This window comes from Anabrus simplex, chromosome 3 (assembly GCF_040414725.1).
Source record: "Anabrus simplex isolate iqAnaSimp1 chromosome 3, ASM4041472v1, whole genome shotgun sequence".
Taxonomy (NCBI): domain Eukaryota; kingdom Metazoa; phylum Arthropoda; class Insecta; order Orthoptera; family Tettigoniidae; genus Anabrus; species Anabrus simplex.
In genome coordinates this window covers 17,238,187-17,259,611 of record NC_090267.1, presented here as the reverse complement: position 1 = coordinate 17,259,611, position 21,425 = coordinate 17,238,187, and the positions used below count along the sequence as shown (strand labels likewise).

The following is a 21,425-nucleotide window of genomic DNA, read 5'->3' as shown; positions in this document are numbered from 1 at the left end:
AGACTAGCACAAGCAAGGAACGCCTTCCTTAGGAGAAGAAATTTGCTCACTTCGAACACTGATATAGGAATTTGAAGCCTTTCATCTGGAATGTGACATTGTATGAAAGTGAAACATGGAGGATAACTAACTCAGAGAGAAAGAGGATAAAAGCTTTTGAAATGCTGAAGGCAAGATGGATAAGTCGAAGCACGAATGATGAGATGCTGAATCGAATTGGTGAGAGGAGATCAATTTGGCTAAATATGAGCAGAAGAAGAGATAGAATGATAGGACACATCTTAGGACACCGAGGACTAGGAAAGTGTAGGCGGTAAGAATGTGACAAGCCGATTAGAAGAGATGTACGATGAAACAGTTACGTAGAAATGGAAAAGTTAGCACAGGATATGGGTGGCATGGAGGGCTGCATCAAACAAGTCTAAGGATTGATGACTCAAACAACTACCTCTGTTCAAGAGCACCTCCAGTATAATTTCTGGCCATATTTTCTCTTTAGCCTAAGATGATAATCAAAATTATTGTGAATCAAGACCTCCTTTCCTTTATTGGGTGAAACCATTAAAGTTGCAATATTGGAATTCTTAACACATTGGTGAAGGACACTGAGAATTCTCCTAGTTTCTCGGCTGACCGTATGTGATGGGCTAAGAGACTTATCCCCCCTCGTGTGTGCTTCTACAATTGTAGGGGTAATGGGTAACCATTCGGTATACAAGGAGGAGCAAGCTAAAGCACCACCCAACCCTAAGGTGTAACGCTACCCGTGCCGATGGGGTGCATGGCACATGGGAGATGCGTCCTGAACAGAGCCTTCGAGATACTTGGCGCCCTCTTGAAGTAAGTAGCCTTACCCGGGTATGCGGGGCTCTGCCTGGGCAGACATATATTTCCCTAGCTACTCGTGGGACCTAAATGAGTACCGTAGCTACCCATAAACCGGAGAGCTCTTCTGGGGCCTCTGAGAGAAACATCAGTTCAGCAACAACCGATGGGGACTCTTCGGAGATACCCTCGGATAGTATGACCTCGACAGTAAGAGAGCTCACTCTAGAGGTGGGCAATCTACTAGTCGAGAAGAAAAAGAAGAAACAGCGCTCCGGTGCTGAGAAGAGGAAGTATAAGAAGGCTTTAAAGGTCCGGGAGCAGGCCGAAGAGCGCCTAACTCCTGGAGCTGAGAGGCCTTCTACTGCCATGACAGCGACGTCTATGGGTGGATCCAATGGGCACAAGAGGCGGGACCCTGAAAAGGGCTCTGCTTCTAGGGCACAGAGGACTCCACCCACCAAGATGACAGTGGGAAAACGACTTCTGTCCGAGGCAACCCCAGAAGAAGATCGGCAGACCCACAAAAAAACACGGTGGAATATGCTAGAATAGCTAAAGCTGGGATTAGGATGGCCATAGTACCTGTAGGATATCCTGCCAGCAGCTAACCGAGAAACAGGTGGAATCTGTGGAGGAGGCTATCACCAATCTGATAGACGAGCTTCCAGAGCAGGGGCCCATTAAGCCTCAGTTCCTGGACTGCTGTCTGTCGAGAGGTGCGGCCGTCATTATCGCAGAGATTGATAAGACTGTAGCATGGCTTTCTAGTCTTGTTACAGGTATACAACCATGGGAAGGAGCCAGAATCACAATTGTGGGCATGGATAAACTCCTTTCGTATAAGACAGTCATGGTCTGGATACCAGGACAACCAAAGGACAATAACGTCCTTTTGGGAAGAATGGCATGCCAGAACCATGGCTTAAATCCCAACAGCTGGAGGGTCCACGATCGCAAGGAGGAGATAAGAGGTGTCCGACTTGTGGTCAGCATGGACTCCAGAGATGTGGAGAAAGTGGTGGGGAAGAAGATCTTCTGCGGGGTGCATGTTGCTACCTTCACTTGGTGGAGGGCAAGCGCGACAAGCAGAGGACCAACCCCACCACAGACAACACTGAGACTAGCAGGGGCGAAAAGCGGGAGCCTGGACAGGAACCGGGGCCAGCCAAGCCTCAAGATTCATCGCGGGAGACGGAGCTGCACGTTCCGGAGACCGCATAAAGTAAAGTATTGCATGAAAGTAAGGAATGATTACTTTCATACAAGCAAACATACAGCATTGTATAGCGGCCTATAGGGTACTTATTAGAAGTATCCAGAAAGGCAGGTTTTTGGTCGCCCTGATACAAGAACCCTGGCTTTGACAGGGGCATATCATGGGACTAAGATGTGCAGGCTTCACTCTATTCAGTGGAGTAGCAGAGGAGAAGCCTAGAGCATGTATACTAGTTAAGGATCATAACGCTTGGGCTATACCAGGCTTCATTATTAGAGACCTTGTAGCAGTTCTAGTGAGATATGAAGAGGGCGGACAACCAAGAGACCTGGTTGTCTGTTCTGCATATTTCCCAGGAGACTCTGAATCTCCACCCCCACCAGAGGAGTTCAAGAGACTGGTGATATACTGTAGGAAAGAAGGACTAAACCTCATAGTATAATGTGACGCCAATGCTCATCACAGCATTTGGGGAAGTAAACACACAAACCAAAGGGGAGAGCATTTCAAAGAATTTCTATGTACAACTGATCTTGAGATGATGAACATAGGTGATACCCCTACCTTCATCAATAACAGGAGTGAGGGGATCATAGATCTTACCCTGGGTTCCATGGGAATCATACAGGAATTTAAAGACTGGAAAGTTTCTTTGGAGCCTTCCTTGTCAGACCATAGACACATTATGTTTCATATAGAGGGCTCCTTTAAGATCACACCTTATAGAAAGCCTAGATGAAACAATAGGACGTCTTTCAGGGAGGACGTAAGGAGGTGACTGGAAGGAGCACCCTCAAATATAATTAAGAACAAAGAGGAGCTGGAGCTCAGTGTGAGCTTTCTCACACAGATACTGGTTACCTCTTATGAATTAAACTGCCCAGTTGTTAAGGCAAAAAGAATAACAGGAAGCTTCAAGTGGAACAGTTATCTTGAACACCTTTGGAAAAACACACGAAGGCTCTGGAATAAATACAGGGAACTTCAGGATCAAGAAAGCCTAGATTCTTACAAAGAATTACAAAGAAGGTACAAGTCAGAAGTCAAAAAAGGCTTCTAAGAAATCTTGGAAACAGTTTTGTGACTCCATTGAAAGTCAACATGAAGCAGCAAGGCTTCATGAAATTCTAACCTTGGATGGAAGGGCAAGGCTGGGCTCACTGGAATCACCTTCAGGTGGATATACATCCACAGAGAGGGAGACCCTGAACTTACTGCTTGATGCCCACTTTCCAGGTTCAGCAGTCACGAATAGTGAAGTAGAATCGAGCGGATCCTTCAGACCCAATAGAAGTGGCTGGAAGGAAGCCGCAGAGATTGTTACCCCAAGAAGGGTGAAGTGGGCATTAGAATTTTTGCCCCCTACAAAAGCCCAGGAGTGGATGGGATCTTCCCAGCGCTTCTTTAGGAAGCGGGTGGGGTCCTTATATCATACCTGGTCAGAATTTTTAGAGCCTGTCTCACTATGGGGTACGTGTACTCCTTGTGGCGTCAGGCGAAGGTAGTGCATATACCCCAACCCGGAAGGTCTTCATATACTAGACCTAAGGATTATAGACCCATTAGTCTAACGTCTTTTATTCTTAAGACCTTGGAAAGACTGGTGGATAGACATATCAGGGAGAAAGTATTAAGAGAGTGTCCCCTGCATCCTCATCAACATGCATATCAACCAGGGAAGTCGGTTGAGATGGCACTACACCAGCTAGTTTCTAGGCTGGAAAGTGCCTTGGATCAGCAACAACTTGCTATGGTTGTATTCCTAGATATAGAAGGGGCCTTTAACTAGACATCTTTGGGCTCCATAGAATTTAGTCTAGAGAGAAGAGGAGTGAGCAGGATGCTCATAAAATGGATTATGGCCTCACTGCAGGCCCGTCAAGTTCTGTTTACCCTCAACGCAGTAATGTTGAGAGCTAATATAGACAGGGGGTGTCCACAGGGAGGAGTATTATCACGAACATTATGGTGTCTGATAGTGGATGAACTACTTACAAGGTTAATGTTGGAGGAATTTACGCCCAAGGCTATGCAGATGACATTAGCCTGATGACGGTGGGAAATTTCCCCAGTACGGTTTCAGAGCTCGTACAGAGCTCCCTACGTAGGGTGGAAAGGTGGTGCCATGACACAGACTTTTCGGTTAATCCCGACAAGATGGAGCTCGTGCTATTTACCAGAAGGAGGAGGCTAGACAGACTGTCAGAGCCTTTCCTATTTGGGAAAAAATTAGTTAAGACAACCTCAGTTAAGTACCTAGGGGTAATCCTTGAGGCAAGACTGAGTTGGAAGAAACATATAGACCATAAGGTGGATAAGGCTCACAAGATTATGTGGGCCTGTCGTAGGGCCATCGGAAAGACCTAAAGACAGGACCTAAGGTGGTCCAGCGGCTCTATATTTCTATTGTACGGCCCACGAACACCTACACATCTTTAGTCTGGTGGCCAGGTTTGGAGAGTAAAACTGTGACCACCTAGTTAAACAGTGTCCAAAGACTTGCGTGTCTAGGAATAACAGGGGCTCTGGATACTACACCATTATGTGCAATGGAGGCCATCCTAGGTCTTCCCCCCTTACATTTATATGTTAAGGAAATAGCGGGAATGAGTGCCTACCACCTCTGGTCATTTGGAGGATGGTCCTTCAAGAATCCAAACAGAGGTCATGCCTCTATTCTTATAAGGCTTCACCAGACCTTCCCTACGAAAATGATGATCAGGGACCTGATAAAGCCTAGTTTTAATTTGAATTATAAGTTAACAGTGGCGATACCCACAAGGGAGGAGTGGGCCGCGGATGCTGGGGCCCGTCTTAGGTCTGGGGGCTGTACATGGTACACAGGTGGCTTGCGGACAGACACGGGCACAGGCGCCGGGGTCTTGAGGCCTAAGACAAGGCTCCCCCTTCCTATGTGTAAATACGCTACTGTTTTCCAGGCCGAAGTATACGCAATAGTGGCCTGTGCTGTATATATATGGAATATGCCTGGACACAGAAGATGCATCACCATTTGCAGCGATAGCCAGGCAGCATTAAAAGCACTATGTGCAGTCAAAAACAACATCAAAAATGGTATGGGAATGCCAAAGAATGTTAGATCAGCTGTGTGAACTTAGCTCAGTTACCCTATTATGGGTCCCTGGGCACACAGGTATCAGTGGAAATGAAGAAGCTGACAAACTAGCGAAACAAGGCTCAAAAGGTCCTTTCATAGGACCAGAGCCCTTCTTGGGAGCATCACTCCGAAGCGTGAAACTGGTAATATCCCAGTGAACAAACCAGTCTCACTTAGACATTTGGAAGAGGTTAACTACAGCAAGGCAGGCATGTGAACTTATCAAACGGCCTAGCCAAAGTTATAAAAAGGTCCTGATAAAGTTGAATAGGACCAGAATGCGAATGGTAGTTGGACTGTTGACAGGCCGCAAAACCTTTCAGAGACACCTACACATCACGAAAATCAGTCAGGATCCGATGTGTAGAAGATGCGGTAGGGAGGAGGAGACCTCCGCGCATGTGTTATGTCAGTGCAAGGCTCTTGCAAGCACCACACGTCGATCCCTTGGCTCACATTTCGTGAGCCTGGAGGACTTCAGGAATGCCAACATCCGGACACTGGTATCCTTTATAGGAGCACTAGGGTTGGACTAGGCAAACCCGTTTAAGGGACACAAAGGGTCTTTACAGACCTATGTGTGGAGCCCTGCGAAGGCAGGGTTCACCCATTCTTTATTTATCTATCTATCTATCTATCTATCTATCTAAGAGACTTATCATTTTTATTAACTTCGTGTTTTCTTGATCGCTGTTACATACTGGAAGCAAAATTATAAGTTTTAAACAGTGTAGTCAGGGAATAAATAGTATAAGGCAGCTATTGCCCCCTCAACATCTTTTCTTTAAACCTTCATCCAGTTAACAAAATAATATTGGAAATCAGATCAAAAATTAGATGGATGGCTTTTCCGGCGTTTGCTCTATTAACCAGCGTTTCGTCTTAGGTCTGACACTAGACTCTTCAGAGTGGGATGTGTCAGACCCTACCCACTGACGCTGGGGTGTATGCAAGTGAACTTATCAGAAGCTTATTTATGAAGCACAGTCTGATAACTGCATACAGGAGATAAAACTCCACAATGGAATTATCAGACTGTGCTTCATAAATAAGCTTCTGATAAGTTCACCTGCATACACCCCAGCGTCAGTGGGTAGGGTCTGACACATCCCACTCTGAAGAGTCTAGTGTCAGACCTAAGACGAAACGCTGGTTAATAGAGCAAACGCCGGAAAAGCCATCCATCTAATTTTTGATCTGATTTTTTATATGCTCTATTGGTGGAAAAGAATCTAATTCCCTCCATGGGAACTTAGAATTTCCAATATTGGAAATGTCGAGCTGTTTCTTGGAGCTTCAGGGCAACAGTCAACACAGTGTGGTGCATGCAGTTGCTAACAGATATGGATAGTTGTGATGAATTATGTGCAGACCAGTTATCACATGTACCTAGAGACAGAGAATTAGATATTTCTAATTATATGAGTGATTCTTACAATGATTTTGCTCCTTCTATATCAGACAATCTCGTACTTTGGAATACTAGTAAAGAAGCGACTCGAATATACACAAGTCAAGTATAGATAGCACTTGAATTATCTAGTAGGTACAGATACAGTCAGCGGCTTTTCAAAAGACAATCCAGTTCATAAAACAGATGTCATTATTTAGAATACCTTCTACATTACATGAGTTTCAATGCTGCAATGTAATTTTGTTCTTGCAGGCTGGAACTATCCAGTCAACAGAGGGTAACAACCTCTGTTCTGACCCAGTCACCAATGTGTTGAACCTGAAGAGTAAATATGACACCATGGAAACTTCACTTTCCACAGTAATTGTAAGGCATTAAAATATATATAATGTATGTATCCACTAAATACGGTGAAATAGCTGTTAGTTCCTGATGGGACCACTGTACGTAATTAGGCATTAATATAAGAAAATATCTTCATTGTGGGTAACACCTAAAAGGGATTGTAAATAAAGTGGACAGATCTGCACATGGTTATGAGGGTATTTAGAGGTTGAAGTAAGGATGTAAAGAAGAGGGCGTGTAAGTCTCTGGTTAAGACACCAACTAGAATATGGTTCCAGTGCATGGGACTCTCAACAGGATTACTTGATTTGAGAACTGAAGAATCCAGAGAAAAGCAGCTCGATTTATTCTGGGTGATTTCCGGCAAAAGAGCAGTGTTACAAAAATGTTGGAAAGTTTGGGCTAGGAAGACTTGGGAGTAAGGAGATGAGCTTCTTGACTAAGTGGTATGTTCCAAGCAGCCAGTGGAGAGATGGTGTGGAATAACATTTGTACATGAGTAAGTTTTGAGCAGTGTTTTTAAAAGTAGGAAAGATCACAATATGAAGATAAAGTTGGAATTCAAGAGGATGAATTGGGATAAATGTTCATTTTCAGGAAGAGGAGTTGGAGATGGGAATAATTTGTTAAAAGAGATGTTAAATCAATATCCAAATTATGTGCAATTATTTAAGAAAAGACTAGGTAAATGATATCTGCCATAAATGCAGATCAGTGGTGATTCATTGACTTAACTTAAATAACTGTCACATGCCATCAAATGTTATTATGAAATGAAATGACATATGGCTTTTAGTGCCGGGAGTGACCGAGGACATGTTGAGCTTGCCAGGTGCAGGTCTTTTGATTTAATGTCTGTGAGAGACCTGCGCGTCGTGATGAGGATGAAATGATGATGAAGACAACACATACACCCAGCCTCCGTGCCAGCAAATTAACCAATGATTGTTAAAGTTCCTGACCTTGCCAGTAATTGAACCCGGGACCCCTGTGAACAAAGGCCAGTATGCTAACCATTTAGCCATGGAGCTGAAGATGGCTGTATATTGCATTTAACTTGAGGATTAGTACAGTGTAAGCCTCAGTCGAATTGGAATTCATTCCCGCATACAAAACAAGATAAATAACTAACTGCCGTAAGTAACAAAAGAATCAGGATATTTGTGAGAGTTTTGAACCATCTCCCTATAAATCACTAACCCTCAAACACATGCACCAGATCTGAGGATACAGACACACACCTGGGGTGCTTTCTACCCCACATATCACTGTACTTTAAAATATGAATTACTGTATTAATTGGAGATTTTAAGATAGATTATGTAAGAATAGCCCTTTCTGCGGGGATCCAGCTGGAAAGGTTCAATAGTGGGGAGGACATAGAAAAATTATATGCTCATTTTACAAGGAATTAAAATGGCCTAGGGTGGATTCTACTATACACACATGTGTTTGAGGGTTCAGGAAACTGGATCAGCTGGATGTGGTTTCATATATTTCTGCATCCCAGACAGGAAGAAAAGTGAAATTTGAGCCTTACAAAATCACAGAAGTTCAATGTATAAGCCCAATAGACCTAGCCTCAAGAATATATTACTGCAACTGTTTCCTTGAGTCCATCAACAGTGGTGAATTAAATCCTGAAATGAAGCCAATTTCCAATGAGGCACAGTTTTATTTGCATGATCACGTAAATTTGTTAAAATCCTGTAATGATCACACGTTACAAGCTTCATTATGGTCCGTATTGTAAGCCTGTAATGGTCATATCAGAATCCATGAAATTCACAGAACTCCATTTAATGGACTTGAGATAGCACTTCAATGCCCTATTAGTGCTAAAAGAATTGTAGGGCCAATGTTTTTATGATACACTTAACCTGTAAGCTAGGAGTGCCAAGCAGTGCTCATCATGCAGTGAAAATTGCGTGCAATAGAGTGATGAACACTGCCTGCAAGGTACAGGTGTGTACTGTAATGTGATCTAGTGGCTAAAGTGGAAGCCATTAGTATTTTAACTCATTTCTCCTTGAAAGGTAAGGTTCGAGCTTTTGAATGATAAACCTTGATACCTATTTTGTTAGTGCTTTGCCACTGAAGTTTGAGTGGTATTTCCAGGAATGTTTTTCTCTGCCACCAGGGGTAAGCACTGCTATCTGGTGAGTACTATGTGAACTTCTTGCATTGCACCTTCATTTCCCCTCGGGGAAGAACCTGACTGTCAACATAATCATAAATTTTATCTATTTGGGCCTCTCTTGAGACTGTTCTTTCCCCATTAGTCGTGAGTGGAGATGGCTTGTGCAAGCAAGTGCGGGTTATTGAGCTTCGAAATGGAGGATGTTTTAGAACAGTTGAGTGGTTTTGACAAAAGTTTGTTAGATGCAGATAGTGATGTGGATGACAGTGATGTGGATGACATCACTGCACACAGAGTACTTGCTCAGAATGGCAATGTTCAAGTCACAGCTAATACATTTTGATTGGGGAAAAAAAGTCTAAATACATGGGTCAAACAGAACAGTTTATAGGGAACCCAGGACCTCAGAATGAAGCAGTTGGGGAATGCAATGGTGTGAAGTTTTTAAGATGTCCTTTACATAAGAGTTAGTGGAAGTAATGGTTCGTGAAACAAATTTATATACCGAGCAAAGAATCTGATCTAGGGGCTTATTGCCATTTTGTTCCGGAATGCGGGATTGAAAACTAGTCATGAAGGATGATATATATGTTGTGATTGCTCTTTGTATGCTATAATACAAAAGCCTATGTTATGGAGCTATTTTTCTAAAAACTCTATTCTGTCTTTGCCAAATTTGGGTCTGATATTTCAATGGACAGATTTGAATCAATTAGTAACTTTATGCATTTCAACAACAATGAGGCAGCTGATACTTACCAGGGACCCTCCAAACTTTTCAAAATATACCCGATTATGTCCTATCAAAAAAAGAAATAGGTTCCAGACTTTGTACCTACAAGAGCAGAACATCGCAGCTGACAAGTCACTAATCCTATCGCAGGGCAGGTTGTCTTTTAGGCAACATATACCTCTAAAATCCACAAAATTTGGCATAAAATTGTACGAGTTATGTGAGTCAAGTTCAGGCTATCGTTGATCATTTATAATATAGATAGGCAAAGATACCATATTTCAAACAACACACACATCAACAGACACAATGAAAATTTATGCTATTGTTTTGTAACTTTCTTTGATGAATATAAATAAATAATAATAAATATAAAATATATCATAAATAAAAATATTTCTAAAAAAACTTAATAAAATTAATAAGCATAATTAACCGAAATGTCCGTAGTATGGGCGCCAGAGTTCACCAGAATGGATCCCTCGAATTTAGATAAGAGCATGATAAACTGTATTTCCCAGGGCGTGTACATAATGCTGCGTACTGGTACATCTGCTGCAAGCCTTACCTAACCTCCTGAAAACGACTAATTAGGTAGGAACTGCACCTAGGTTTATCAATAACACTGATTCTAAAATAGCTAACTATATTCTGAACAAATTCCGTGCATGAGCACCTCATCAACATACAACATTATACATATAATACACACATAAAATATTGCTGGAAGACTCCATATTTACAACAACAACAATAATGAAAACCGTGGGAAAACGAAAGCGAGAACTAAGCTACCATTTGTAGATGGTCCGATGAACAATGTACATGTATGAAGATAAACACCCTTCACTGTCTCTATATCAATTCGATTTACCGATTCACATAATCGGCAGTTATCACATCACACAGATACTGTACCTTGTACTACTGTGTTCACATATTTTAACACTTGTTGTAAAGATATATACACACGTCTGTCGATCCTCAACATAATTTATGGAAAGTCTGAGATAGCTTTCACCAACATATAATGCTAGGCCGCCACAAGTGCTACAATACTTAATGCGCAAGCACTCTCCACCATCAGCCACTTTCCACAAACATAACAAGACTACGCTCCACGAACGTTTGAAGTCCAGTCCATTGCAGCCGTGTCACTCCAGTACCGTGTATCAGCACCACTTCCTTCCCGTACAGTGCGTCAGTTGTAGTTGTAGTTATCTTCCTTCTCGTTCCTTTACAATCACCCTTACAATGTCTCTCATACAATGTCCTATACAGTCCCTTGGTTGCCGCCGTATGACCAACCTTTATCGACATCAACATCCCCCTCCTCTCAGATGAGACGTCTGGATTGGTGCTTGCCCACCAATCATGAGTGAACCTCTTCTCAAGACCTTGCTCTGAACTACTTCTTCCTCCCAAGACAATAACAAACTCTGGGGAGTTTTCATGAATCACCAAACTTTCCCTGGTACAACAACAAGCTCACCTCATTAGGCTGGGATATATACATGACAAATGGAATTTCCTGACACAAGTACATCACAACACACACTGGGGTAGCCATATGACTCATTCAAATTACCAGAGTTACTAAAGCAATGTTTTCCCACTCGTGCAAAACAAATTACTCATACCTACATATGTGGATATCTTCCAGCTTACCAATATAAATGGCAAAATATACAAATGAAATACTGATAATAATAATAATAATAATAATAATAATAATAATAATAATAATAATAATAATAATAATAATAAATCGAATACTGACAATAATATCTCTAACTTCTACATATAATTCGGGGGTGTGATATATGTACTATCACAGTTTTACTGCTTGTGGAGCCACTTCTCAATGAAGGATACATGTTGTGGATGGATCAATTTTTATAATTCACTTGTATTGGCTCATAAATTCAAATCACTGAAAATTGACTGTGCAGGAACTGTGTGCCTCAACAGAAAGGTTGTTCCAAAAGATGTGATCAACACAAAACTAAAGAACGGCAAAATTACAGCTCAGCATTCAGACCTGGTTTCCATTCTAAAGTGGCGTGATAACAAAGATTTCACAATGATTTCTACATTCCATGGGGCAGGAACCATCACAAAGAAAACAAAGCGTGGTCAGGAAAAAGAAAAGCCAATTTTGGTTGCGGACTATAATGATCACATGGGTGGAGTCAATCTGAAATACCAGCTACTTTATGGCTATATTTCAGACAGGAAGAAGATGACCAAGTGGTACATCAAGTTTTCAGGAGGATAATGAATGTTGCGATTCTAAATGCAATGATGATTTGCCAGAGAAATTCACCTGAAACTAGAACAGATCATTTGAAATTTAGGATGGATGTCGTCCAGGCACTACTTGTGAAATATTCAGGTTCATTTGAAAGAAAAGTACCTGGATGTTATTCTTCGGAAAAAACCTGCCCAGTCTCACTGAAAGGTATTTCACAGAGAGAGTCCCACCAACTGAGGGAAAGAGTTGGCCAACCAAACTATCTGTCATGTGTTACAAACAGAAAATTTGGAGAGAGACAGTGTTTTCACGTCCAGACTGTCTAGTGGGTCTCTGCATTGACGGATGCTTCAAGACGTACCGCACCAACTCAACTGTTAAGGTAGGATAGCATCATATTTGCCAAAAGAATGGAGTTTTCCAAACATGTACGTGAAAGTTTATCGACATCTGTAAAATAGTACCAAAGGTGAGTTGCTCTGAATAACGTCTTGTATGAATCTGAGAAAGTTTAAACACCATGCTCAGAACTCCTGGCACAGCACAGAGATGACCGGGCATTTAAATGCACCATGCTGAAGGATTAATTATGTTCAATACACAGTATTAATACTGAGATGTTCTTCCTCAACGGACAGAACAAGGAGGAAGCCATATTTTTCAGAGTCAACTCAGTTAAAAGTAACTTTAAAGGTTTCTAGTCTGTCAAAAACACAAGTTCAATATAGATATGATGGGTTGAGAAATATAGTAGGATAAGTCAGCAAAATTGAAAAATGGAGTTATGCCAAGATTTGGCATTAGAATAACACTCTCTGTTCAAATTCATAGTGAAGTAAGCCCAGATCCCATGAATTACCGGTAGAAGGACACCGGCTAATTTACAGAATCATAGTGTTTGTTATGCACTGTGCGCAAGATTGTTGGTGATAGTTTGCAGCACGGCATGTACTAGTATACATATGAAGAAATTGTTAGAATATGTAGAAAATAGTGACGTCTGTGACAACGATCCGGACTACCTAGATTTTGATGATACTGACAGTGCATATGAAGGATCAGGTAAGTCCATAACTCGTTGCTGCCAATGTGCTTTCTTACTTTACTGTACTACATAACTGTTGCCCTACAAGCCCTATATGAGGCCAAACTACATAAAGAATGGACCATGCACGAAACATACGCAGTCAAAATTAAAGAGTACAAAGCCATGTTGAAAGAAAAAAAAAAAGCAACACACTATATACTGAAAATCAAGCTCTTGGGGAGGCGGAAGAAGCGCTCAAACACCCTTTTGTAGCCAGCAGAAGAAAGTCCAATAGAAAACTTGCGGAAATGAAAATGGCTATTTGTTTTATGTCACACCAACACAGATAGGTCTCATGGTGATGATGGGATCGGAAAGGCCTAGGAATGGGTAGGAAGTGACCATGGTCTTAATAAGGTACAGCCCCAGCATTTGCCTGGTGTGAAAAGGGGAAACCACAGAAAACCATCTTCAGGGCTACTGACAGTGGGGATCGAACCCACTATCTCCCGGATGCAAGCTCACAGCTGCGCGCCCCTAACCGCACGCCCAACTCGCCTGGTAAATCCAAATGGAAGTATGGGAAAGGCACTTCTCACAAGTCCTGAACCTAGCACAATCGCAAACTGTGTACATTACCCACCACACAGGAACTAGCCCAGTCTCACAATTCACAACAGAGGAAGTGACAGCACCAATAAAGGTGACAAAAGACAGGAAGGCGACCGGCCCAAATGGGATCTACAACAAGATGCTTAAAGACTCGGCAGAAACACTAAGCGAACTATAGGCAGACCTGTTCAACACATGCCCATCAACAAGGGAAATACCAGATGAACAGAAGAAAGGCAAAGGAGAAAGCAATAACCCAAACTCATACCATGGTATTGCTCTGGAGAATAACATTTTCAAAGTCATTACAGGCCTAATCCTCAAGAGACTCACTCTGGCACTAGATCTAATGATCCCTGACCAGCAATTTGGGTTCACAAAAGGAAGGTCCACCTGGCATGCCATAAGCAATGCCATAGAGGAAGCACTTAGACATCCCAAAGGAATATTTCACACAGTATTTGTAGACTTCACAAAGGCCTTCAACTTATTGACCAGATCAAAGCTTGTTCAGAAACTAGAACATATGTTATGGAGGACCACGATATCACACAGGCGATAAGAAACATTTTGGCCTACAACAAAGTGGAAGTATGCGACAGAATATCGACCTCAAAGGAAATAATCCAGACAAATGGAATACTGCAAGAGGACCCACTGAGCCCCACCCTGTTTAACGCTGCAACACCAGACGTCACAATGATTATAGAATAAACAACTTCAGTTTCTCTCTATATGCAGACGACATGGTCCTGGGTTCCCCAAACTGACAAGAGCTACAGAAAGTACTAAACCACCTTACAATTGGGCAGTTGATAATGATCTCAGCATAAACCAGAGAAAGACAGTGTACATGGCTTTCTGAAAAGGGGGAAAAATGGCAGTGGAAAAAACAATTACCCTCGGCGAAGAAGAACTCACGTTGGTCAATACGTACAAATACCTCAGCATCACCCTGCAAACAACGTGCCACACTTTCAAACACCACATAAAGGAAAGAGCAGCAGCTGCTATCAGAGGAATATATTATCTGAAGAACATAACCAAACTCTCATTACAAACAGCAATGACACTATTCCATGCCAAAATAACTTCCACTATCTCATACAACCTACAGCTAATATGGGAAAGGCTAACCACAACAGACCTCACCACAATAGAAAAAGTGAAAGCACGATACCCTAAGAGAGCACAGGGCATGGCAACAACATCACCATACAGACTAATCTATGAATTAGCAAGGAAACCTTTCTATATCGAAGACCTCCATTTCAAACTACACCTGCCATGTACTCTGCAAATGGAGAAGGTACTTGAGCTGGAGCACCTGAAGCAACAGGATATACCACTGGAGTTCTACGCAACAGAAGAAATGACCAACAGACGATGTACACAGGAAAATCAGGAACAAAGAAACATAGGCACAAGACGCGCCGTACATGGCTTCCATCACAAAATTTGCAAAACCATAAAATATCTACTACACCAAAGACTAAACCACCTTGAGCATCTCTAAATTGCAGTATGTTGTGACAATATATCATGTTTACTTTGTAACCTTGTAACCTATTGTTGTAACCTATTGTATGGCCAACTGGCTGCAATAAACTCTTATTACTTAACTGTTGAATGTGAAACTAGTATTGAATTCAGTATGGATATAAGAATGAAGTTAATTATTGTCAATTACCTTATTGTTATCATAAATTGAAGTTTTATTATGTCCTATTAGAAAACTTTATATTCAAACATGCAATAAAATAGGTACTAAGCTACTTTCGTAAAGTTTACTAGCAACTCCACCGAAATAAAACCTTCCTGAATAAAGCGTTTTATGTATGTAGGTCAATAGGTACTGTTCCTGTAACTTATTACAGCACTGTTCAGCCTATTATTATTATTGTAGTTACTAGTGTTCTGTCCAGCTTCATGGTTAAATAGTTAGACTACTGGCCTTTGGTCCAGAGGCTCCCGGGTTTGATTCCCAGTTGGATCGAGGATTTTAACCTCGATTGGTTAATTCTGATGGCTCGGGGGCTGGGTATGTGTGCCGAGTTCAATATTAGAATTCATCATAGGTAGGACCCCATCCTTTATACGGCATCTATTTGAAAGACTTGTTGAATAAGTGGACTCTGGACAGTTTCATATCCAGACACTTTCACTTCTCCAATATATCAAAATAAATATTTTGAAGTGTAACTTCTAAAAACATTAAAAATACCATAATATCACACAATAAAACATACAGCCTCCATTAATCCATTAAGATGAGATGACATGTGCCAGATCCATAATCTATTAGGGCAGGAACTGCTGTGTCTCTATTACTACTGATTTAATTCAATAGTGATATTTTAGTTCATTAGTATGTTCAAAGGAAGAGCTTGTATGTTTTCAGGCATTTTGGGCTGTCGCCCAGGTGAAAGATTCCCTATCAATAAACATAAAGAGTAGAGTAAAGTAAAAGAAGCTAAAGAGTACATCAAAATGTGTTTGATTAACTGCAATTCCATCTTTACCAATGTGGAGCACCATCGCACTCCCACACTCACTAAGCTGAAGTAATTGTAAATACAACAATTCCGAATATTAGGAGATGTCACAGTTGTTCACCACTAACAAATTATTGATGCAATTCTACACAGTAATTGATACTAACTGCTGGGTAGATAGGAAATGTTTCAGCAATTCTCCTTAATTTTTCCCATTATGCATTTAATGTGTTGTGCCATATGTCTGAAAATATATTTTCCTGTTAGCCCTGTAATTTAAAACAGAAATTATTTTTTCCCCTCATAAGACAATGCATCAAAAACTCATACCAGTAAGACATTCCTCAAACAATCCTGAAATTCCACTGAAACAAAATATACAACATGGTCTACTGCATTTCATTTCAATACAGGCAGCTGAGCAGAGGCTCTTCTTGGTGCAATACAGATAAATTACAACGGCCGTTATATCACACTGTAATTACAAAATAAAAAAGAATAAATATATGATGTAACATGATGTAATAGATACAATATGGCAAAGCTTCATAAACCTAATTGCCATACTACTTTAAGTATTTAGTTACATTACTCTTGAAATTAGATAAAGTTGGTAAAATTTGTATATTTTTTGGAACTGAGTTATACATAGTTGTAGAAAAATGCCAAAGAGAATTTTAATCATGGATAGTAGAATGAATCTGACTGCAGTGAATGTTATAAATAAGTCCTGTTTCACAATTAAGAATCTGTGAATTGGTAATTATTGATCAGTTTGAGCAGACTACTTAGTTTTGAATTATATAGAACATAATTAAATCCTCTACATTCAAAATCCTCTACATCCACATCTATAAATTGTTCAGGAAGTGACTTTTTCTTGACAGGTTATTCTTGAAATGTTATTTGCTTTACGTCCCACTAACTACTTTTTACGGTTTTCGGAGACGCTGAGGTGCCGGAATTTAGTCCCGCAGTTCTTTTACGTGCCAGTAAATCTACCGACATGAGGCCGACGTATTTGAGCACCTTCAAATATCACCGGACTGAGCCAGGATCGAACCTGCCAAGTTGGGGTCAGAAGGCCAACGCCTCAACTGTCTGAGCCACTCAGCCCGGCATTGAAAAATTTGTGTTATCTAAACACGCAAAGAGGATCCAGAAGCAATTATAAGTTATATAAAATGCATGAAGAGATAATAAAATGCAGTAAAATCAGTGTTAAATATAAACTTAGGGGATTTTGAAACTCATAGTCATGAATACTACTGGATATGGAGCACTTTGAAACTAACTCACTTTACTCCAGCTCTTGTCACGAAAATGATGTTAAACAGTATAAGATCACTGAATCACATTTTATACAACTGTTTTGCATTCCTGGCCTAGTAATCATGAACACAAACTTCTAAATCACAGTCAACAATGTAACTATAAGCACTTCAATAATACTTTAATCGCTAAATATTATTCACCTTTCTCGCTTTTCCCTAGACCTTTTCCAAGTATCCATTTGCCTCAACCTTTTTTGCCCTCTTCCTGGAGTTGCTTTAGCAACAAGAAAAGTTTCGTCCCTCATTTTTCAATAAATGATGCCAAGGATATGGACAACAAATCGCTTTCTCCTTAATGCACTAGGAAGCCATCTACTATCAGAGTAACGCATATTGCTAACATACTGCTTTAGAATTCTCCTGTCCGAGGTAGAAACAATGGACAACTTGTCCTTTCTCCAGTGATTAAGCCTTTTACTCTAATCGAAATCCCTGTGAATACGTTCAAATTATCCTCTGACAATCATACTGTTTTGTCTTCATTTGGCTCCATTAGCATACGAAAATCTGTAGTTAAGAGAAGATCGCAAGATTTGGCTGCACTGCTAAACAAGTGACGTCATTCTTATTCCTCAATATATCTGAAATTTCTCATTGGTGATACGCGTAGAGGCTTTTGAACGTAACTGGTGGTAGATATAGAGGATTTTGAATTTAACAGTGATTTTCAGGTAGCTTGTTCTGTGTAACTTACCGAGTTTTCAGGCTCAGAGGTTCACCAACCGATCAAATTCATCCTTGAAAATCTACTGCTATGCTTATTTCAATTTTTTTTTTTAATGGTCTTTAAGGGGTTTTGAATCTAGAGGATTCAATTATAGAAGCATTTATGCAGAGATTTGTAAGTGATAATATATTATAATGCTTATACAAATCTTTAGTCTGAGTCAGTATTATGCATTCTGATTCCTCTACGATTGAAGAAAAGCAGGTTTATATCCAGATTTCATGGATATAAAGATTTGTGAAAAATTACGTAATTGTTTTTGTTACATTAATCGGTTGGAATTAAGATATCCGACTCGTTGGTGGAATGGTCAGAGGGTCCCGGGTTCAATTTCCAGCCAGGACAAGGATTTTAATCACTTTTGATTAATTCTTCTGGCTCGGGGACTGGGTGTTTGTGGCTGTCCCAAAACTCTCATCTTCATATTCAGACAAAATACTACACTACCAACCAACAAAGAAACATGCATAGTAATTACATCCCTTCATATAGGATTGGCATCAGTAAGAGCATCCAGCTGAAAAACAGGGCCAAATCCACATGTGAGACACAGTTTGAACCCGCAACCCCACATGTGTGGGAAAAGTGGTAGGAAAATAAGAAGAATTGGTTGGAATCAAGACATGTTTCAAGTAATCAAATATCCTGCTGTATATTTTGTTGAAGTTGATGATTGCTAGAACCTGCATAGAAAATATCAGTGTCATCAGCAAAAATGGATAGTCTTCCATTCAATGTAAGGTGACCTACGTCAATATCAGTTGAAAACAGTATTCTGAAATAAGGAGAATTATTCTAAATAATCAAAGTGAAAAATAAAATCTGTTTGGAAAACAAAGAAGAAATAGGTAGAATGAACTTACTGTTGTTAAATCATCTTCAGTTGTAGGGTCTAAAGCATCATTCTCTACCTTTGGAATGATTGAAGTCTGAGGTTCATCCTTTGCAATGCTGCCATTACCAACAGAGCCATTTATGTATGAATCCTAGAAATGAATGAGAAGGTTACAGAGAATTTCAGCTAAATTACTGCTGCAATCTGATTCAATGCAACTCTATGGTTGAGATATTAAATGTTAACGGAATATAAAGCAAAGTGTAACATAGAATACATTATTTCTTGTTACAAAAAACAGGACGATATTCTTTCCACTGAATACCAGTTTCTGTAAAATAAATGATCAAAAGTATGAACACAGATATTGTAGTCCAAAATTCATTAGAAAGAAAAAGGCAGATTTGGTAAGAATAAATAAATGTTCGCATGCTATGTTCCTATTATCGTAAATATTTGTTCAGTTATAATGCAATAGAAGTTTTGAACTTTTCCTGTTCTTTGGTGCTTAAACATTCCACCATCCAAGGTATAGCAACTACGGAACAATTCAACATCTATCTCTACAATGAAAAACAAATTTTAGTAGTAATTATGAAGACCGTGTTAAACCTTATGCATCATATGCTCTCTAAGAATGACTATGTACATGAAAATATGTTAGGCACTATGTGATGAAAGGGAGATCATTAAAAGAGAATGAGATGCTTAGTCTATTGATTAATTAATTTATTTATTGAGGATCAGAGACAGCATAGCACTGAATCACAAAGATATTACGTACAGTAGTTATAACAATTTTGCATATTTACGTAAACAATCACTTAAACAAAGGAAAATTCATGTAAATACAGTAGAAGAGAGAGAGAATGGAAGATCATGGAAGAATCAGAAGAAAAAAGAATGATGCTATGTTATTGTCAGAAATACCATAACAGATGGAAGAGCAAGATTGGGAGAAATCTTAGGTTCCTGTTGAGAGATAAATCATCTATGTTTTGTTTGTTTAGTCATCAGCCCGAAGGCTGGTTTGATCCTCAACAGCTCCACCATCAGCCATCATAGATGGCCTAGGCATCACTGAAGAGGCGTACTAGGGAAATAAGGAGTGAGGTAGTTTCCCGTTGCTTTCCTCACTGAGCCAGAAGTTGCTATTACATATCAGTCTGCCAAGCCCACCGAAATGCATGCACCAACCGACCCTATGAGCAATAGTTTCACACCATTCATAGCAGGGACTGGCTGCATAAGGAATGGCATTACTAGCATCGCTCATACCTCAGTCACTTTCATATTGTCAAAGCCAAGTATAAGACAGAGACAGATCAATGAAAGTAACAAAATTGCTCTAGCCTATACCAGAAGACATAGTGCACTGTAAACACTAGGTCCACCAGCAAAGGCACAAAAAAAAAAAAAAAAATTGATGAAAACTAGAGTCAGTCAATACGGCCATTTTATCGGGTTGATTTCCTTCATTTTTTTTAACTGAAAGGTATTCATGCACAGATTTGTCATCAGGCACTATAAATCACTTAACTTTTGCCTTCATCAAATTATTTGCTTTTTCCATTTTTTGTCTCTTTGAAGCTATCATATCTTTGGCTCTAATTGAGGTACAGAGTACATTTTGACCTAAGAACACTCAGTGGATCAAGCTGTTTCATTTCAGATCTTAACTATTCAAATTGGTTGATTCTGAGGAATGTTATGAGTGCACATTCAATTTGATGTCTCATTTCATCAACATATTTTTCTCATTGAAGCAATCATATCTTTCGTTCTAATTGAGGTACACAGTTCATTTTGGTTTTAAAACACTCAGTGGATCATGCACTTTCTAACTGCTTAAATTGATGGATTCTGAGAAAAGTTCTGAGTACATTTGTCTCCACGACGAAGATCTTTGAAGGACTTTTTAACAGTTCGGCGCGTAGTGTTGTTCCAAGGAATGTTTAATTCAATTTCTTTGTGTGATGTATTTTCAAGTGTTTTGTTGACATAATGTTTCGTTCTATTACCACAGCAGATCATGTGCTTAATTTCATTAACTTGAAACTTTACAAATACATCCGTGAGGATAGTAACGAACAACACCATACTTTATACATTGCGGGCGGAGCCAGCGGGAAACTGCTAGTTATATATGACTGAGATACATATCGAGATGGACCCTTGGATAAGAGAAAGGAAGGAGGGAGTAGAAAATATGGTAGAGAGCCTTCACTAAAAATGTTGCGACCCCCAGGGACACTGGTTCTGATTATTGTGCCTGGTCAAGCAGGCTGAGATCTCAAAGTGATGAAATGGACCAGACTGGAGAGGAGTGTATTCGGCCACCAGTATA

General features: G+C 40.2%; 1 protein-coding gene across 4 annotated transcripts in view; it reads right to left on the bottom strand.

Annotated features, from left to right (window-relative positions):
* LOC137498987 (oocyte zinc finger protein XlCOF19-like) overlaps positions 1-21,425 on the bottom strand; it is an 83,148-nt gene that overhangs the window by 27,221 nt on the left and 34,502 nt on the right. For all 4 annotated transcript variants that reach the window (XM_068226968.1, XM_068226970.1, XM_068226969.1 and 1 more), the window contains one exon: positions 19,107-19,229. In XM_068226968.1, the coding sequence (XP_068083069.1) occupies positions 19,107-19,229 (123 nt within the window). The remainder of the gene's footprint in view (positions 1-19,106; positions 19,230-21,425) is intronic.